This window comes from Phytophthora sojae, assembly GCF_000149755.1.
Source record: "Phytophthora sojae unplaced genomic scaffold PHYSOscaffold_1, whole genome shotgun sequence".
NCBI classification, from domain to species: Eukaryota; Oomycota; class Peronosporomycetes; order Peronosporales; family Peronosporaceae; genus Phytophthora; species Phytophthora sojae.
Genome location: NW_009258115.1, coordinates 2,594,293 through 2,613,686, shown reverse-complemented (window position 1 = coordinate 2,613,686; position 19,394 = coordinate 2,594,293). Strand labels below are relative to the sequence as shown.

At 56.5% G+C, this 19,394-nt stretch overlaps 6 protein-coding genes across 6 annotated transcripts; 2 read left to right on the top strand and 4 right to left on the bottom strand.

Moving 5' to 3' along the window:
• Positions 1 to 3,581: 3,581 nt before the first annotated feature.
• PHYSODRAFT_257437 (hypothetical protein) lies at positions 3,582 to 5,943 on the bottom strand (the record flags this gene model as incomplete). The annotated part of the gene is made up of 3 exons (XM_009516260.1): positions 3,582 to 5,359; positions 5,402 to 5,807; positions 5,887 to 5,943. 3 exons carry the CDS (start codon positions 5,941 to 5,943, stop codon positions 3,582 to 3,584), a joined length of 2,241 nt encoding a protein of 746 aa, XP_009514555.1.
• A 908-nt stretch (positions 5,944 to 6,851) lies between these two features.
• On the bottom strand, positions 6,852 to 8,102 carry PHYSODRAFT_472017 (hypothetical protein; the record flags this gene model as incomplete). Its single annotated transcript, XM_009516259.1, has 2 exons — positions 6,852 to 7,115; positions 7,599 to 8,102. The coding sequence occupies 2 exons, from the start codon at positions 8,100 to 8,102 to the stop codon at positions 6,852 to 6,854; spliced, it is 768 nt and encodes a 255-aa protein (XP_009514554.1).
• A 1,110-nt stretch (positions 8,103 to 9,212) lies between these two features.
• On the bottom strand, positions 9,213 to 14,039 carry PHYSODRAFT_466705 (hypothetical protein; the record flags this gene model as incomplete). Its single annotated transcript, XM_009516258.1, has 5 exons — positions 9,213 to 10,040; positions 10,104 to 10,469; positions 10,560 to 11,533; positions 11,645 to 12,551; positions 12,678 to 14,039. The coding sequence occupies 5 exons, from the start codon at positions 14,037 to 14,039 to the stop codon at positions 9,213 to 9,215; spliced, it is 4,437 nt and encodes a 1,478-aa protein (XP_009514553.1).
• Positions 14,040 to 14,480: 441 nt separating this feature from the next.
• Positions 14,481 to 15,481, bottom strand: PHYSODRAFT_538886 (hypothetical protein; the record flags this gene model as incomplete). The annotated part of the gene is made up of 4 exons (XM_009516257.1): positions 14,481 to 14,589; positions 14,674 to 14,819; positions 14,910 to 15,040; positions 15,123 to 15,481. The coding sequence occupies 4 exons, from the start codon at positions 15,479 to 15,481 to the stop codon at positions 14,539 to 14,541; spliced, it is 687 nt and encodes a 228-aa protein (XP_009514552.1). The 3' UTR covers positions 14,481 to 14,538.
• A 922-nt stretch (positions 15,482 to 16,403) lies between these two features.
• On the top strand, positions 16,404 to 17,436 carry PHYSODRAFT_471886 (hypothetical protein; the record flags this gene model as incomplete). The annotated part of the gene is made up of 4 exons (XM_009516256.1): positions 16,404 to 16,494; positions 16,566 to 16,750; positions 16,879 to 17,053; positions 17,147 to 17,436. 4 exons carry the CDS (start codon positions 16,404 to 16,406, stop codon positions 17,434 to 17,436), a joined length of 741 nt encoding a protein of 246 aa, XP_009514551.1.
• Positions 17,437 to 18,018: 582 nt separating this feature from the next.
• PHYSODRAFT_476077 (hypothetical protein) lies at positions 18,019 to 18,825 on the top strand (the record flags this gene model as incomplete). The annotated part of the gene is made up of 1 exon (XM_009516255.1): positions 18,019 to 18,825. One exon carries the CDS (start codon positions 18,019 to 18,021, stop codon positions 18,823 to 18,825), a length of 807 nt encoding a protein of 268 aa, XP_009514550.1.
• Between the last annotated feature and the right edge of the window lie 569 nt (positions 18,826 to 19,394).

Here is a 19,394-nt window from a genome sequence, read left to right as displayed (position 1 = left end):
TGCGGCCAAGACCGCAAAATCACTCTGGCCTTCTCACGCAAGAGCTGGAGTCCCGATGACTTGCACTCCATCTCTCCACGCAGTTGGCGGATGACTAAATTGGAGTCGCCACACACAATTAGACGGTCGATCTGGAGATCGGCAATCAAACGAAGTCCGAGAAGGAGGCCATGGTACTCGGCCTCGTTCACAGTGAGGTCTGGTAAATAGCCAGATTCAGCCTTGACAACATTCCATCCAGGAGCATCCCATACCACAGCGCTGAAAGCTCCACCAACTCGTTTCGGCTTGGCCGATCCGTCAAAGCTGACGACGCAAACGTTTTCTCCGGGCGTAAAAGTCGGCATCGGGATAGTCAATGCTCTCGTCGACTTCTTCTGCGGAGAGATCTCCTCCAACGCTGCATCCATCTCTGCGCGCGGAGTGATACTGGCGGCAGCCAAACCTAGTAGCTCATCTCCGCCTTTCCTTAAACGTTCGATCTCTAGCGAATGGGGGGAGAGCAGCGCCGCCCACTGAGCTAGCCGTCCCTTCAAGCCTTTCGCGCGGAAGAGCCATGCGAGAGTCGTGTGTCTGGTGAGCACTCGGATGTGTCGACCACTCAGCATGGTGAAGCAGCTATCGAGGATTCTTAGCAGAGCCAGTACTTCCTTCTCCACAATGTCGTACCCGATCTCGTGAGACCGCAGTGTCCTACTCGTAAATTTGACGGGTACGTACACTCCATCACGACACTGAACGAGAGAGGCAGAGATCGCCCACTTGCTTGCGTACACAATCACAACAGGATCCAACTCTGGGGCAAAATGGTAGAGCATGGGTGCGTTGGTCATCTTGAACTTCAGGGTATCGAAGGCTTGTAGCGCGTGGCCCCATCTCACAGTCGCCTCGTGATTTCCGCTGACGTTTGTGGCTCGACCCTTGATGAAATCGGAATCTCCGAACTCATACAACACTGTGGCATTTACTGCGAAATCTTCGATGAAGCGATTGTAGTAGTTGAGACTGCCGAGGAATGACTGGAGAGCCTTAAGCGTTTTGGGAAACTTCAACGCCTCCAGACTTGCCAAATCTTTCGGCTTGGTGAACAGGCCTTCACCGGAGATCTGATGCCCCAGATAGTCGACTTTGCTCATAACCCAACTGCTCTTCTCCGCGCTAATAAACAGATTCCAGCGGTCACAAACCTCTAGGAGCTTCTTGACCTTCTCACACAGTTCGTCCCACGAGCTTGCTCCAGCTAAGATGTCGTCGATGTAAGAGCGACGCCCCAGCACCGACGGCAGCGATCGATCTTCAGGAATACCTTCCTCGAAAATGTTGACGAGATCCGCGCGATCTTGACCCGGCGAGATCCGCAGCACGCCATTTCCGATCAGCCGCTGATAGATTTGGGGGGGGGGGCATTCTTCAGACCAAACGGCATTCGCAGCCACTCGAACAGGCCGAACGGCGTAATGAACGCGGAGATCTCTCGGGCTCGATCGGTACCCAGAACCCACTCGCCATGTCGAGAGAACAGAACCACAGCAAACTGTCGAAATCTTCGAGGAGGTCGTCAATCAACGGCATGGGGTAGATCATCAGTCGTGTCAAAGCATTGACCAGACGGTAGTCGATACAGAGTCGGACGTCCACGCCGTTCTTCTTGACGACGATAACGATCGGAGACACCCAAGGAGAAGTGGAGATCCGAATAATCTTCGCCCCCAGTAGCCCCTTGACGAGTTGGAACACCTTTTCACGGAACTGAGGCGGGATCCGGCGACAACGCTGAGCCACCGGTCGTGCACCACCAACGTCGATGTCACAGATCGCCCCCGTCGCCGCAGGGGGTAAAGCATTCCCTTTGCCGATGAGAAGGTGACGTCGCTCCCAAATGATATCACGCAGACGATCAATCTCCTCTGCTGTGTTCTCAGTTGGATCCCCGACCTTGAGATCTTCTCTTTTAACTTCTGCCGTCAGGGAGATCTCTGGTAACACCGCCATCTCCTTTTCGATTTCTTCCGCAGTGAGATCGGCCCCTTCATGAACATACTTCGCTTCATTCATGTCGGTTGCATCTCCGCCTTGGCTTGGTTCGACCTGGGTCACTGGGAGCATTCCGCTCACCGGCTTCTCTTCTTTCTCGTCGTCGGTCTGCCAGTCAAAACTACCCCAGCTACCAGTAGACTCAGCGCTTCGAACGCACAGCTACAGCTGTCGCCCCAGTCGCTTTCAACGATGACCGACAACGTGCGATGAACCATTTCCTCGGTGGCCGCGGCGTGTATTTTGGATTGTGGCATGAGGTCAGGGGTATATTCTGGGAACTCCTTGCGGAGCTCGGACTCAGCCACGTTTGCCGGAGTCGACGCCAAGCCTACCAGTGTTTCGCCACTGTTCGTAAGGCATAGGCCGCTCTCCTCGCCTGCGTGAGTTTCCGTACGCGGTAGACTGGAGTCATCGCTGTCCATACCAGAGATCACCTGATCGGGATCGGTAGAGATCACGTCCTCGTCGGTTTCGGTCACCCTAGTCGGATCAGTCGAACTTTTCATCAGCTGCATTTGAGGATGTGTGTCGTCCAGTGTGAGTCGCGTGCATTCTTCTGATGTTGCTGCTGCTTCAACGGTCTGCACTTGTGGAGGCCGTGCTAAAATCGCAGTCGGAGTCCGGTAGCTAGGACGCTCGACCAGCGGTCGAGACTCTTCAACTTCCGCTTCGTTTGCATCTCCAGTGTCCACAGTTGCTTCGAACGCAAGTGTTTGCCACTCCCGATAGCGGTTTAAATCCTTCCTAGCGAATCCAGGTCGACGCGGGATCTGCCCAACGGGTAACCAGATTGCCAAACACACCAAACCATCCAGTACCAGGCGGCTCGTGCTGATGTTGGTGATCCGGAGGTATGACTTGTTACCGAATCCACCATTCACCACCGTGATCACCCATTTTCCCCCTCTCGTTACCCACAGTTCAAACCGCTTGTTGTGGGACTCGAGTGAGATCTCTGTCCATTGGCCAGGACCGACTTCATGGAATCCCGTTGCGTAGACCGCGTCAGCCTTGCTGCTATACAGTGGCTTACGGTCGGTCATCTGGATGCGAACTTCGTCCGGCAGACAGAGCGTTCCGTCAGCCAGGTCCAACCTCACCCCCGCAGGAACCATAAAATCCATGCCGAGAATGACGTCTTGTCCTGAGAGATCTCCAACCCACACGCGGAACTTGTACACCAACTCTCCAGCCAGAGTGAGCTTGAGCAAAGGTAGAGTCGATTATCGACACTTCGGCTCCAGTATCAAAGAGTAGGACGGCACGGACATTGTTGACCGCACCGGTCGCCTTCGACTGCTTGAACCACTTGGAGGGAGTGTAATACTTCCAGTAACCTCGGCGTTCACCCGGCGACAGTCGAAGGGCCATCACACAAGGGCGACGCGAATAGTCATCTTCATCCGAGGTAAGAGATCTAGCTGTATTCACCGCATTACAGGAAGTTGGGTCTTCTAACGCTCGCGCCTTCCTCTGAACATATGCATAAATGCAGAACTTCGATCGCTCGTCACGTACCAGGCTGTTCAGGCCTGGCGAGCGGTCTAGTTTAACGCCTTCTCGACGCTCTCGGGCAGCAGTCTGGCATGGCGAGTCGGGTTGTACCATTGGCGAACAGCATCGAAGAAGTCGCCGATTTTACACTGACCTGCTTCGTGAACGTCTCCACAGCACTTGCAGACGTAGAAGCACTTGTCGGTAGGATGGCCCATGCGTCCACACTTCTGCCACGTGAGCCTCTTCCAGCACCCGAGATCCGTATGCTTGCGAGATCCGCAGTGTGAGCATCGAGTGCCGTACTTCGGGCGCCCCAGTTGGTCTTCGCGGTCTTGGCGCGCCCCTGGCTGTTCACCATCTCCTGGTGTAGGCGTCCTAGCTGCCGAAAACACGTGCGCTCTTTCGTCTTCAGATTCGTTATCGGAACTGCTTGATGCGCCCTCGAACTCGTTGAGATCTCCGTGATCTCCGCGGCGTCCGCGACCGGTAGTCACAACCCGCACCGCCCTCGAGGAGGCTGCAGGGGCGGGAGCCTTTTGGCGGTATTTCGAACCTTGGGTCTCAATCTTGCGACGTTGGTGGCGGCGTCGCATGGCCAACAGGACGCCTTCGAGAGCTTCTGAGTCAGGCAGCCTCAACACTACCAGAGATCCGGCGAGATCGTCATCTTGGACTGTATCGATGAAGTGGTCGACGTGTTCACGTCGTTGTTCCTTGGTGCCATCATGGATCTTCAAGTTTGCAGTTATCCCGGCCAGATTAAGCCGGTATAAGTAATCCAGTGGGTCTTCCTGACTCCCGCGCAGCATGGGGTAGTACTTGCGCGCGAGGGAGATCCCTTTACCGCAAAAGTGGATCTGGAACTGTTCACCCAGGTCAGTCCACGACGCGCGAGCGGTGCGGCTCAGCTGGTAATACCAATTGCGCGCAGGGCCTATCATCAAATCGGCAAATGTCAAGTACATCTCGTCTGACTGCATCTGATCCCGTCGGAAGGCCGTTCTAACCTTGTTGAACCAGGCTCGGGCGGCTTCTTCGTCATGTTCCTTGCCGCTGAAGTCCTTCAGTTCGGACACAGCCGATGCTCGCAACCTTGTTGCCGTGGACACAGCTGCGACACGACCTCCGGTTCCGCCACCTCCATCATAGCCGAGGTCATCGGATAGGTCATGGAGATCTCCTTGGTATTCCGGTTGTGTCTGGGATCGGTACCCGATACGTGGCCGAGCGGGAGACGCAGTGACTGGTTGCATCTCAACGTCTTCAGGCTCGTCTCGCTCGTTCGCAAACTGGTAAAGAAGGTCTTCAGCCACACCGCCGGGGCGATCGGGCTCTCTTGCAACCTCTTGAGCCTCCTGGATCCTCCCACGTGGTCCTCTCGCTGGGCGAGTCTGCGCAATATTTGACACTTGCGCAGACTTCCCGCGTCCTACATCGTTTGCAGCGATCGCTGGGATCCCTTGCGCACGTCGTTCTCGGCGGGACACACGTGGGGCCGGTGGAGGCTTCTTGGTTGAGGTAGTGCTCCTCATGAGAGCGTCACCGTCATCTTCAAACTTGAAGTAGATCCGTGAATCGTCCAACCGAGGAGGTGTGAGGTCTCCGGTCGGCAACGGCGCGGATGAGTCATTTGCACTCGGGACGAGCTTCTGCAACACTGCGTACACCCGCGCGAGCGTAAGGACGGTGGTTTTCAGATCGTACTCGCGTACATCGGTGGAGATCCGCTGTTCATGTACCTTGAAACCAGCATCTTCGAGCACGCAGAACAGCATCGTGACGGCGTGAAGCGGATCTCGGATTGTTAGTGTGCGCGGGTTGCGAACTGGACCCGTGAGAGGCCATGGCATTGTCAGCCCCAACTTACGCAGGAACGGACCTCTCTGGAGCAGGAACGCAAGCTCTTGACGGAAGTAGTTGACTTCGGCTTCACGAAATCGTTTGTCTTCATCGTGAGTGTCGTTGCTGGGGCCATGGACCGCTAGCGCCGAGATCTTCAATTTCACCGTTTTCTTCTCGGCTTTCTTCTTCGCATCTTCGACTTCCATGAAGTCCATCGCAGCGTCTAGAGCATCGCTTCGGGCAGCGGGGTCGCGGATGACCCCCTTCAGATGCTCGCGCTCCAGGTTTCGAGCTCGCTTTTCAGCGACGCCGGGGTCCCGCTTAGCAGCAGGACCAATGGAACTCGGTTTTTGGACCGAGTCCTGGACGGCTCCTTTCGGAGCCTTAACGGGGAACTTCTTCGTAAACGAAATCCTTCGGCTCAGGCGTCCCTATTGCCTGTCCGTCGGTGGACCTAGTGTTTTCACGTTTAACTTCCGCCGGTCCCAGCGGAGTTCCGTCTTCCCTCACCTCAACCTTCACCTTCACGTCCCCTTTCGGACTAGTAGATCCGGGCACGCGCACCATTGTGGTGGAGTCCCTCAGATAAAAACTAATAAACTCCCACACGTGTCCTGCCACGCAACTACGGGGGGGGGTTACCCTGCAAGCCAAATACCCAAAGACAACGAGAACTAGCCCCGAGATCTCTAGGCCTCACCTTGTGTACCCTTGTAGCAAGACTCGGATCTTTATCTAGCGTAATTCCTAGAAGACGTGTAGTATGAAGGGGTGAATATGGGGTTCCTTACACTTGCAGGCAGAGACTTAGGTTAACTCTGTCGCGGATGCACTTGTACAGCGAGGTAACTCTTCCCACTGTACGACAACTTGTTGTACAATATGTACGAGATCTACTGGAGATCTCCTGCCGCAACTAGTCTGCGGGTCCAAACCAAAGTGCGAGACGCACACCAATACCTTACTAAACCGTTTAGAGTGCCCTACTGTCGAACACTGAGAGCTGATCTCCTCAGTCCAGACAATGCAACACACTACGCTACTAGAAGGTTACCGGGGAGGCCAAATCAATCCAGAACCCCGAGTACACTTCGCAAGTAGGTAGGAAACAGTCACAGTACACACGTAGGCGCTAACCGCACAACACAAAGACTAATATGAAGAAGTACCTTGTCTCGTTGTTGGAAATTCTGAACTGAACTGCCTATCTACCGGCGGCTCGTCTGCCGGCCAACCAACCAGTATGCTGCACGCCTTTACCTCATGACGTCATCTGCTGTCTCCGTGCGGTGTCATCGTCCTTGTTACGGGCCTCCCCGTTCTGGATCTCCGTAAATACGCCATCGGGTTTCGTAATCAGTCGCCGTCCTTCTATACGGGACGCCGAGCTAGGGTGTCCCATAATTAAAGTGGCTCACTCTTGGGTCACCTTCGGTAATCTCCGGGTCCATCGCCTCACAATCCTTCAACCCGCATTACGACATGTAGGACCCATGGAACTGTCCCTGGATGAAGGCATCGAGTGCTGATTCGTCCAGAAAGCGGGACACATTGAGTAATCGAACGTGATAGCGCTCCCGTGGCTGCTCGTCGCGGATGCCATCCGCTCCAACTTGGCGGGTCCATACCAAAGCCGCTCTGGTCTTCAAGTCCACGCTATCAGTGAGCACCGCGGGATGTTCGTTCTGCAAAGGGAAGCGTCGACTCCGAAAGGGGAGGGAGTGGAAAACGGCGCTCCACTTAGTGGCGAGTTCCCTCGTCCAGAAGATGAGATGGACAGCGTGTCGTCCTTCATCGTAGCAGACCTGCTTGGTTTCTCGTAGCATAGCGACCACCTGCGTCTTGTCATAGCCTCCTCTTCCCACCCCCAATAGGATCATGCCTATCAGCCGTTCACGGGTCTGAAAATCGGGATATACTGGAAAGTCGGGTTGGAGAAGAAGGACCAGGTCTCCCTCCACTTGGGCCTTGATCGTATTTTGGATGACTCGTAGGGACGCATTATTGCAGATGCATTTCAGAAACTCCGGCAGATGCTCACAGAGAATAAATCCTTCGAGGAGACCTCGGATCACTTTCTGTTCTGGCTCCGTTGGCTTGCGCAGTAGTGCAGGAAATCCGAATGGGGCTTCACACAAATCCCGAAGTTCATCTATTTCCTGCGGAGAATAGATTTTCCGCAGAAATCGAAACGTCGACGTGGAAGATCCCGTCATTTCGACATCAGTATCCGTAGCCTCATTTTTCGAGAGTAGCTTTTGGGGCCATGGGTCGCTCGTTGGTCCTGCCTTGACTTGAAGTTCAGCGATACGGTGGTCAATTGTCTTCGTAAGTGGACGTGTATGCGCTTTGTAGATCGACCGAGCTAGATCGTACATAGCTGCCCGCCATTGGCGCTCGTTCGATCGCCCACTGCTGAGATGAGCCAGCAGGAACTGAAGCATTCGCTCTCCTTCTTCATCGGGGAGTTCCGGGTAGTGATTGCGGTCAGCAGGGAGCGGTTCCTTAGGTCGTGCGTTGAACACCTCTGCGAACATCGCTTCGGCATACTCGACTGTGCTGACTACGTCTTTGACCCTGGTGAGATCGAGTCCGGTAAGCTCACTGCGTAGATACGTGTACATCTCTGCAAACGTGAGCTTCTCGGCCGTTTCCTCCTCGTGGATAGCGTTGGCCTCCTCTGGCGCCCTGGCGTTTTGGTCTGTTGCTGGAGCAACCTCGTCCATCTCCACATCGGGCCCCAGTGCCTGGGACGTGTCAGTGGGTGTTGGCGAAGCCATGTCGATCACCTCGTTATCCTCTTCTTCACGCGCTACCCTGCCGTCGTCCGGCGGCTTGCTGTGCCCTCCCATGAGTCCTTGATCCCGGGGTGCTGGTACCGTGGTCGTTCGATTAGAGGGTCGTATAGTTTAACCAAGTGTTTCACCCGCTCGCTCTTGAACTGTGTTACTTCACGCCTTCCTCGTTTAGAAGGTTCCCCCCGAACACGCCGTCACTCTCGTCACGTCGCGGCTAGTAAGCAAAATCGGAAGTGGGCTCAGTATAGACACGCCACTGGCGAAGCCGAGCTAATGTGGGCCACATAAAGTTGTACAAGCCTAAAGTATTACCCAGAGTATTAATACAATCTGTATTAATACTGATACTTGTTTTCTATACGAAAGTATTGTATAACCGATATTTATACCAGACCTCCAGCAGGGCCAGTAATACTAATACCATGATTTGGTCGATTATCCTAACCTCGGACCGAGACATCTAAAGTCGCGTCACGTCAAGTCAGGATCTTTCGGAATTCTTCTCAGCACTTCTCCAGAATATATTTTATATTTTGATTCCGTTCTTTAACTAACGTGTAATCTCTCCAAAAACAGTAACATATTATTGTACCATGGTACTATAATCATGAAGCATTGGTGTGTTTATTTATTTATAGTATGCGCTTTTGGCCTGTCAAAATTTCGCGTTTTGTGTTTCAACCGATAATTCATTCTGGACCTGCGTTTCCATTGTTGCCTAGCTACTTTTTGCGTCACTAATAGTTAAATTGTTCGCAACAAGTTGCTAGTCGGAGCTGTACAGTGGAGTGATTCGCATCCCAAACCCACGTAAGTCTTCTCGAGGCTTCAATTAGGTGCGGTCCACAAAACTAAATTACAACAGCGCTCCCAGCCCAACTCTCTAGTATGTCCATAGTGAAACTTATACTGTTTTCTTGGCAATTTTTGAGGGTTTTAATTAGTGTAGGCCATACTAATTGCGCGCCCACACTATTAGCGGACCCACACCAATTACACTTCTTACTGTAGCTATCCCAACTGTTGCTGCTTCATATATTATATCCCTTTCTGCCAGCTCTGTGTCCACTTGACTTCATCTTCGAGTCGTTCGTGCAAACTATCCAGAAGACGTCGAGTTTCTTCGCGACAGAACCCCACGTAGGCAGCATAAGCCGTGTCCCTTGCTTTGATGAGTGCCCTGTGTGCTGGTGTAAGAAGAGCCACGCATGCCCCATCATTGGACGCTAGAGGCACACACGCCAAGTCTTGGATGGAGGACTCAGCTGTCCCAGTTGACGCAAAGGCAATGCCTTCGTCCTTTGTAAGAGTCTCAGCTTTTATCTCCTCCCAAAGTGACTGCAGTCCGAAGGAAGGAATACCAGGCCATGAGCGCAGCGGAAACCGAGGGGCTTCTCCGCTTTGCGTCAACTTCTGCATCTCCGCAGCTGTTCTTTTGACTTCACGAGGATCACCCACCTCGTTCACTCGAGCCATTTTGCGCAGCCGCTTCAGCGACTTGCGCTTGGCTTTAGGCAATTCCTCGCCTGAAAACGGTTTGAGGTCGTCCGGTGACAGCACCGACGAGTCCAGTAGCAGCATGAGGCACTGAAAGAGGCCAACTAGTCGAGCCTCAAACGCCATTGACAACTGGATCTGGCCGGCCAAGAACTGGTTTCGATGGTTGAGCAGCGCAACTCGAGTAGACGCCGACCGCGATTTCTCCCGTTCTTCGAGTTCCTGCAAGAGGTGGGCGTTGTTTGGGCTACAGAGATGCGGCCGCAGCTCTAATGTATGCTGGCTCTTGATGTTCATCCACGACTGATACTGAGCCTCGAACACCGTGGTGATGTCTGAAACCCTCAGCCGCATTTGCTGTTTCGCCTGCTCCATGAAGTTCATCACCACAATCCCCGGAACAAGAGCCAACACATGCGCGAATCCACCCACTTGCTCGCTATACAATTCCTCTTGTTGGATCACAAACGACCGCGCTTTCTCCTGTTGGCTGGCCAGGTATTCCTCCAGAGCGACAGGCACGCCCGAGGGCGGCAGTTCCTCGGTTTTCCCTTCTTGCTGATACAGAGCCTTAGTCTCCTCTTGGCACTTGGCACTCACTTGGTCGGCGAAGTCAAGGAAGGGGGTGGCAAGCGCCTGGTCTTCCTCGTCCACGACTTCACGGTCGCGTACCGTGCTCAGTCCTTCCTCGTCACCTTGTGCTGCAACTGGGTTGAACTCTACTGGTCTCGGCTCGAGCTGACTTGGACTTCTCAAGAAGCGGAAGTACATCCCGCGGTGGTAAATCTTGGCTCGAAGCTGCATCAGCGTGGTTAGAACGGTGCCCGTAAGCTCCCGCCCATCGTACACCAACTCTGAGGGGCTGTCATACTTCTTCTCTTCGTCGACTATCGATTGGAGAGAGGCCAGCAGCGCGTTAATGGACGCAGACCGCGCTTCGCATCGCGTCATCTCAGACCGGTAGCGCTCTTGGGCCGCTCGACGAGGAAGCCCGAACTTTTGGCCGAGTCCCTCCTTCATCGCTAAGCTCTGCACGCAAGCCTGGTACCTCGCTTTGAAGGCCTGCCACATGTCCAGCACCAGCGCTTGGCTGCTACTGATCTCAGTCATTCGCTTCTCTCGCTCGAGGATTCGATCACGGGCTTGCGCTTCAATGGCGGAGAGCTTCTCCTTGACAGCGGCAATCTCCTCTGGGTGGTAATCGCATCCGCTGATGATCTCACAGCTCGTCAAGTCGGGGAAGAGCTGCGAAGAGCATGCACGCACGTAATCTTGGCACGAGGACAGCAGCCCGTTGATATCACTCTCGGTCATCGCACGGAGGACGGCCAACTTGTCCATCGCCTCGCTCTTGAAGACGCCGAGGCGCTTCTTGGCCTTCACTTCGAGGCCCTGGAGCGCAGCGAGGCTGAGCTGGAGCGGGAGCTGAGCTTGGAAGGCGATCTGCGCAATTCGAGCCTGCTCAACGTTGGCGAGAGCCTCCTCCGTTTTCTTCGAGAAGGACGCCTGCTGCTCCTCCACCTTCGCCCAGAGGCCCCTCAAGTGACGCTCCTGTCGCTGCTGGTGGTTCAGGAGCTCCCCCATTCGCGGCTGATAGAACTGCACGTCCAGCCGCCCTTTACGTGGCCAGTGGACGCGCAGCCTCTCCTCCAGAAGCATGGAGGAGCTCGCATGTCGCTCATCCCGCGTGTCCTCCGTTTGCGTCGATGTCGCCGCGGCGTTCGAGTCGTACTTTGACACAATCACGTCTCGGAAGACAGCGAGCATACTCTCGATCGTGTCGCTCGGGACGGTCAGTACCAGGAACTCGGCTTCAACCTTCTCCAGTACGGACGAACGTGACGTGTCCATCGGCTCAGCCTCTGCTGCGTCGCTGTCATCGTTCGGGCGGTTATCATCCTCGTGGTCTTCGTCCTGCTCAGTGTTCGGTACTTCAGGTGCTTCTCCTCCCTCTTCGCCTTCGTCTTCTTCACTCTGAGCCAGGATGTTATGAGCAAGCGCAGCAAGGGAGAGAACGACCATCAGCTCCAAGCCTGAAGCTGCGCGGAAAAGTTCGTCCTCCGGTGGACGAATCTCTGGCTCAGCAGGGGGGTCTGCAGCTGGTGGGGCGTCCTCTGTTGCGTCTTGAGCCAGCAGTGCTGGGTTTAGCACTTGTTCAATGTGTTGCGCGCTGAGGAAGTGGTCCAAGTTGAATGCATCGGCGCTTGGAGGTGCATGCAGCTGCCTCAGCCCAAAGAAGTCGCAGAGGCGCTGGAGATACAGAGACCGCTGCTTGGCGATAGCCACCACGTTGTTGTCTGCCGCCAAAGACACTCGCTTGTCGTATGCGCGATACTCGCCTTCAATGAGCATCAGAAGCTCCGACGATCGCTGGAACTCGTCGCGCAGGACGTTATCATTGGGCGAGTGTCGGAGGCACGCGCAGCTCTGCGTGAACTTTGTCTCGAGCTCTGCGAGAGTCTCTTCGTCGTTCTCCTTGAGCGTGTCGAGCAGGTCCATCACGCTCAGGTTCACGTACTCGACCTTGTCGGCGCTTTCCTCCATGCAGAGCACCACCTGGAGGAAGAACTTGGCCAGCTTCTCCACTTGGTCGTGCAGTAGCCCGCTCTGTTGCTCCATGCGCTTCCTCATCTCCTCCACGAGCAAGCGGCTCTCCTGCTGCCGCGTTTCAATGAGGTTGTCACACTCGCGCGCGATCACTTCGTCGACCGTAGAGTTGGCATGCTTCTGCAGCAGGAGCTGGTCTGCAATGAAGTGCAGATGCTGCTGCCACGGTGGACCCAGCTCTGACGCGTACACGAGCGTACCGAGGCGGCGCTGCACCTTCCGGATCGCTTGGAGATCGACAGCGCTGCCATTGCTTTGAAGTCCGTCGCTCGTCTTGCCCTTGGTGGTCGACGCCGCACCGAACATGGCAGAGTTCTTCCTCGTGCTCTTGGGGCTCAATGGGGCAGCGAGAGAAGGCGAACGAGAAGCCAGCTTATCGCTAGAGGCTGACGAATTGACCGGACTCATGCTGCCTGTGCGTTTGAGCGGGGACGAAGGCGAGTCCTCGGTTGTAGCCTGAAGGGGCCCAGACTCTTGGATAATCGCGCCCAACTGAGCCATGATGTCTTCCAACTCTCCTTTAAAGCTGTCGCTCATTTCCTCCAGGTTCATCAGCATCGATATCTGCGTCTGCAGAAAGGGCAACAGCGACAGAATCTCGCCCTTGCTGGCCTTGCGAATCTTCTCGAGAGTCGCCTGCACCGCCTTCCGCTCGGCCTCCTTGCCCTGGTTCTCCATGACGCTCTCCAGGGGCAACGCACTCAGTAGAACCCCCACCGAGCTCACCACCGGCTCCAGGTTGGCGCTGTAAATGAGGTCCGCGACGCAGAGCTGCTTTGCGAGCGTGTCCAGCTCCGTCTTGAGGCCTCCAGCCGCACGGAAAAAGTCCTCCATAGTGTCGTCACTCAGCAGCGACACGAGCGTCGACTTGGCCTCTTCGATCGCTCCCTCTTTCGCCATGGCCCCGAACCCATGGAGCTCCAGGCGAAGGTCTTCTCGTAGTGACTTTGCAGCGTCTCCCTTCGACTCGTGCAGCCCCCTCAAGTCGGAGAAGAAGCTTTGGTTCTTCTCCTCCTCGAACTGCTGCGTCGTGCTGAGCTCCTCCAGAATCCGCTTCGCTTGCTCCGAGCTGAGCGCGGCCCCAGCGTCTTTCAGCCGCTTCAGCACCTCGAGACGCTGCTCGCGGTGAATTTTCTCTTGGAAGACGCGGATCTGCTCCAGCACGTGGCGTCGCTCTTCTGGATCGGTGAACAGGGGCGAGTTGAGTGTGGCTTGGAACTTGTCGATGGCATCCTCGTGCCGGAGGTGGCGCCACCGGACCTGGCCCTGCTCCCACGCGAGCCGAGCGCTCAGGAACTCGTCGACGTTGGCTGTCCCCATCCTGGCAACGAGGTCGGCGTACACTCGTCGGTTGGAGATGACGACGGTGTTGACCTCGTACGCCTCTGCTTCGATGATGCGCTCGACTTCGGGCGGCAACGCGTGCGCTGTTTCCATCAGGACATGCGTCAAGTGCTGCAGTCCGACGCGCACGCGATGGATCCGAGTCTGTTCGATCTCGTCCAGTCGGGCGGCGAAGCGAGCGATCTCGTTGGTTCTTCGCTGGCAAACGGCCTCCAGCTCCCTCCACATGGCCAGGATGCTCTCGTTGTCGGACGCCAGCAGCAATTCGTTGTCCGTTAGGGCGGCCTGCGCCTCACGGATGCCGGCGTCGATAGCTGCCAGAACCTCCTTCACCTCGTCCGCTGCCCGGATGATCGCGACTTCCACGTCCTCGCTGATCGCCCTGACATCCTCCGCGTACTGCATCTGCGCCTCCATGTGGCGGTCGCGACGACGAACATCGTTGAGCTTGATCTGGCTCGGGCCCTCCTGCGGTCGGTGCGAGTGCGAGCTCTGGTTGTCTTCGGCGCCTACGACGAAGTAGTCGTCTTCCAGCTGCCGAACCTCCGACACCAGTCGCGCCTCCTCGGTGCTCGCTGGCAGCGCCTCGAACGCGATCCGGTTCCGAGCCTGCGCCAGCTTCGAGTCCTCTTCATCCTCCGCCAGCGCCCTCTGCTGCTCTTCCTTGAGGTAGAAGGACGCGGAGCGCGCTTTCTTCTGGTTGAGGACGCTCAGGAGCTGCACCTCGGCCCGAGACTTGAGCGCCATGGCGTCTGCTTCCGACGACATCGCCGCTGTGCCCACCTTGCTGGGCTTGAGCTGATCTTGGCGTCCCTGGGCCTGTAACGGACAGCGCGACCGAAAAACTACTCGACCGTGTGGAGAGGGCTAACTGCGTTTCTTGTTAAGGGCATTCGTCTAACCGCAATATGGTAAATTAACTCGTCCACCACGACGACAAGCCCAGGCCGTCCTCGTCGATCGTTCCCTGCACATTGAAACACGCATGCGGCCGTCAGACATTATGCACAAGCAGCACCAACAGAGAGGCTTGGTTGGTGATTCTACGCACCAGGATGTGAATGGCAGACGGCGTGGGGTCGTTGTCCGACAGATCCACGCTCGACGACCGCCGGCGAGCCAGCGACTGCCGCATGTCGCCCGCGCTGACCTCCTTCTCCGCCTTGTCCGTGGCCTCGGTCGTCGTGGCTTGAATACCTGTCCAGCAGTCGACATGACATGCAACGCCATTAACGACCTCGAGACAATGGGGCTGGCAGAGCTTAATGGCACAGCCTTCTTTCGTACCCTTGGCCGTCTTGGTCACCCGCGTGAAGTTGATGTTGGTCACGCGGAAGCGGATCTCCTCGTGCAGGTCCATGTAGAACTTCTCCTGTCCCTCCGAGTACTTCCACACCCACAGTCTCTCCGCCGTGTCACTGCAACAGCAACAGCAACAAACATCAAGCAAGTGGCAGTGAGTGCCAGACTGCTGCAACAACAAGCCAGCAGGCAACGCACAAGTAGGACGGGGTCTGCAGCGCGTAGGACGGGATGATGATGTCCTGCACAAAGTCCATGGACACGCGGATGTGCTCCTCCGTGCAGCTCACGATGCGGCCCTTGAGCACCTCCCCCACGAACGGGCGGAACACGACGAGGCGGAACTCGACCTGCGAGTGCGACGTGCCGTCCGACGGGTGCACGAACGCGTCGCCGATGCTCACGAAGTCGTAGAGCGTGATGCAGAGCCCCACGTCCGCGATGACCTTGTTGGCGTACTTGCGGTCGATCTCCTCGATCAGCACCTGCGTGTAGTCGGCGTCGAACAGCTCCGGCGCCACGGGGATCACGTCCGAGATGCGCGTCAGCACGAACATGGCTCTACGGTGCTGGGACTTTGGGCCGCAACGTTAGTCTTTTGACTGGAGACAAACGGGCTGAGGCACGCTTGTTACAGTGTCAAAGCGGTGCAACTTACTTACATAATGTATGTAATGCTGTAACAATTTCAAAGCGGTTTATAGACAGTTTTGAAAATTATTGTAGCGTATTCCAAGCGGATCGGCCCCAGTAAGGTAAGATACCGATTAGTACACCCTCAATAGGCCCCGAATGTACACAATATTACGCCGCGTCGTAATCGGTATTATACGTTAAATGTGTATCGCGAACTGTATCAAGTTGAGAGCGGTTCCAAACGTCGAAGCTGGTACAGTTTTTCACCGTCCCCAGCGGAACCTCGACCACACGCGATCTGCCCCAGCAGACCAGACCTCCTCTCCGTCCCTGCCCAGCCTCACCGATGGCCGAGTCCTCGCCGCTCGCTTCCCCGTCGCTGCGGCAGCCGCAGCAGCAGCAGCAGCAGCGGAGCCCGCACACGCCCAACGGCTACGGGTCGCTGTCCGTGGCGACGACGACCCCCGGCGGCTCCAAAGTGGACGAGCGCTACCGCCGCTCGCAGGTGTCGCACGCGTTCCTGCTCAAGAAGGAGGCGGACGTGGAGGCGCAGCACCTGGCCTCGCCCTCGCGCTCCACGCTGCGCGTGCAGGCCGCCATCAACGCGTCGCTCGCGGCCAACGTGGTGCGTACCCGCCGTTCTACTTCTGCATTGCATTGCACTGCATTCTACCTCTACGCACCCACAATCGACTAATTAATCGACTATCGTTGCTCTAGGCGCTGGCCGTCGTCAAGATCTACGCGGCCTTCACGAGCGGCTCGCTGGCCGTGCTGTCGTCGCTGGTGGACTCGATCCTGGACCTGACGTCGCAGGCGCTCTTCTGGTACTCGGACAAGCGGATGCACACGCCCAGCGTCAAGTACCCGGCCGGCAGACGGCGGCTCGAGCCCATTGCCGTCATCATCTCGGCCACGTTGATGGGCATGGCAGGTGAGCAGCAACTGCAGCAGCAACAGGTTACATACATCTTCTAATCTTTTTTTCTGCTTGGGTCTTCGAAGCGATTGAAGTGATTCAACAGTCGGTGGAGGCGCTCATCAAGGGATTCAACGGCCACCAGCGGGTGCTCGAGATCTCCAACTTCACCATGGTCGTGCTGCTGGTCGCCATGGTGGTCAAGCTGGCGCTGTGGTACGTCTGCGCCAAGATCGCGTCGCACTCGCCTTCGGCCGACGCACTCGCACAGGTACCGTGGGCCTCCTCCTCCTCGCGGCCAGTCAATCTCGACGCTCGTTTAACACTCTCGAGCCGCGTTTATGAACACAACCAACCCTGACTCCCGCTGCCCGTGCTGTGCTGTTTGGTGCTGTGTAGGACCACCGCAACGATGTCTTCAGCAACACAGTCGCAGTCGCCGCCGCCTTCGCCGCCCACTGGCACTCGAGTCTATGGTACCTCGACTCGGTCGGCGCCATCGTGATCTCGGTGTACATTGCCGTCAGCTGGCTTGCGACTGGAAAGGAGCAAGTGGAGCGCCTCGTCGGCCTGCGTACGTGCCGCCAACTACCCTCTGTTTTGTTGCGTAGTTTACTGTTGCCCTAACTGTACTCGATGCGCGTTGCATTCACTTGCACATTCGCAGAGGCCGACCAGGAGTTCATCGATCAGATCCGGCTGCTGGGCGACGTCCACCACCCGATGATGAGAACCGACATCGTGCGCGCATACCACTTCGGCAACAACTACCTCGTGGAGATGGAGGTCATCCTGCCCGAAGACATGTGCGTCAAGGACGCCCACGACATCAGCCTCAGCTTGCAGGACAAGGTGGAGGAGCTAGACAACGTGGAGCGTGCCTTCGTGCACGTCGACTACCTAGAGCGCAACTACGACGAGCACAAGGACCCCACGATTCGCCGCGACTCCCCCTAGTCGGGTGTTGCCACCGGCACTATAATACATGCACATACCCAAACCAAAAACTTTCAGGCAGAACTTTACATCACGACGCCATAGTCACGCCGGTGATCTATGTCAAACTCTGCCCTCTGTTCCACGTCATCGAATTTCAGGCTACGAGGATCAACGTACGTGCAGTGGTCAGAAACGCCTGCCCCACTGCAGTCGCGCGCGTGGCGATTGCCCTTTCAAACGCTCGCGCGTGCTGCCTGCTGGCAATGGCGATTCTTCTGCTTGACTAGGATCCAGGCTGGAGCTTCTGACAGCGAGTATGACTGATCGTCCTGCGCGGTGATGGTCCAGCACTTACGACGGCGCTCGACGACGGCCGGCGCGAATGAATCCAGAGGTGGCAACTTCGAGCAATAAAAGGAAAGGCACCGAGGCAGCGCTCTCGCAGCTCGCAGCTTGGAGCTTGGACACGTGTGCGTCTCGCTTCTTATTTCGCTGGCGCGGACCAATGCAGGCGAGAGGAGCTTGGATCGATCCAAGTCGAAGTCATTCCTCAACTTGCCATCGCATAGCAACATCCGCAGCTCACACCGACGCCCAAGAATGCAGTTCACTCGCTCCGCTGCTCTCGCCTTGACTGCCACGGCGGCGCTCGCCTTCAAGTCCGCCGACGCGCACGGATACATCTCGAACCCGGCCGCCCAGTTCGTCGACTCGACCAAGTCGACGTACTACGCCAAGACCATCACCGCCGACGTCAACAGCGCCTTTGGTGGCCTCAAGTGGGACGACAGCCCGGAGGCCAACACGGCCACCTTCACCTCGTCCTTCGCCAAGGCCGGCTACTCGTCGCTCCGGGACATGCTCGACCAGCAGGTGACGGACTGCGCCAACACGCGCACTGACGTTTCGCCCGTAGACGTGTCCGGCCTCACGACCATGAGCTGGCAAAACGACCAGGAGCAGAAGGGCTTCATCGACTCGCACCACGGCCCGTGCGAGGTCTGGATCGACGACACCATGGTGGAGCACCAGGACGACTGCGTGGCCAAGTACGGCTCCGGGTACCCGGCCAAGGTGAACGCCGACTTCTCCAAGTGCTCGGGCGACTGCACGCTGCGGTTCTACTGGCTGGCGCTGCACGAGCCCAACTGGCAGATCTACAAGCAGTGCGTGCCCGTCGTGAGCGGCTCGGGGGCTCAGACGACGATGGTGCAGGGCACGGTGGTGCCCGCTGGGTCGACCACTGAGACGGCCAACGAGAGCGACGGCGGCTGCCAGAACCGCGCTCTCCGCACTGCCGATGACGCCCCGACGCACCTGGCCAACGGCGTCAAGATCGACTGGACCGACAACCGATTCCTCCGCGCTTTCAACGAGTTCGCGGCGGGCTTCCAGCTGAGCGAATGAGTTGACTGGTAGCATTCTAGCGAGGCGACTGTGCAGTAGACAACAATAGCGGCTCGCCTTCAAGACATTAATGTCGGTAGCGTAGTGTAATTCGCCATCCAAGGTATCCGAATCTTAATGTGAGTGCGTATCACGTATAAAACCCTGTCCTTGGGTCTTGGATCTTGGTCTCGCAAACGATTGCAGCAGGTCGACTGGCGAAATGGCAACTGAAGATTAGTCCCGGCGATTGTTGACGCAAGTTTTTTTATCGCGTACCCGTTGGTCGCAGCTTCCCTTCAGAGGTCGAGCGCGCGGCACTAAAGAGCTATGTGATCTTGAATAGCCGATCCGGTCAATGTCGTAATGCGGCTGCTATACACAAGGCAGGCTTTGACGATACGCAAACCTTTCGTTTTATTGCTTGAAGGTTCTCGTTCGCGGTGAATTGTTTTGTTGGAGGAGTCACCTCCCATCGAGAGACTTAGAGCTAGTGATATGGAGAATGCATCGGGCGCCATGGCCTCGCGGTTATCGATATTTGTGCGGGTTTTACCGCTGCTGGCGTGGACATCGGCGACGGAGTCATG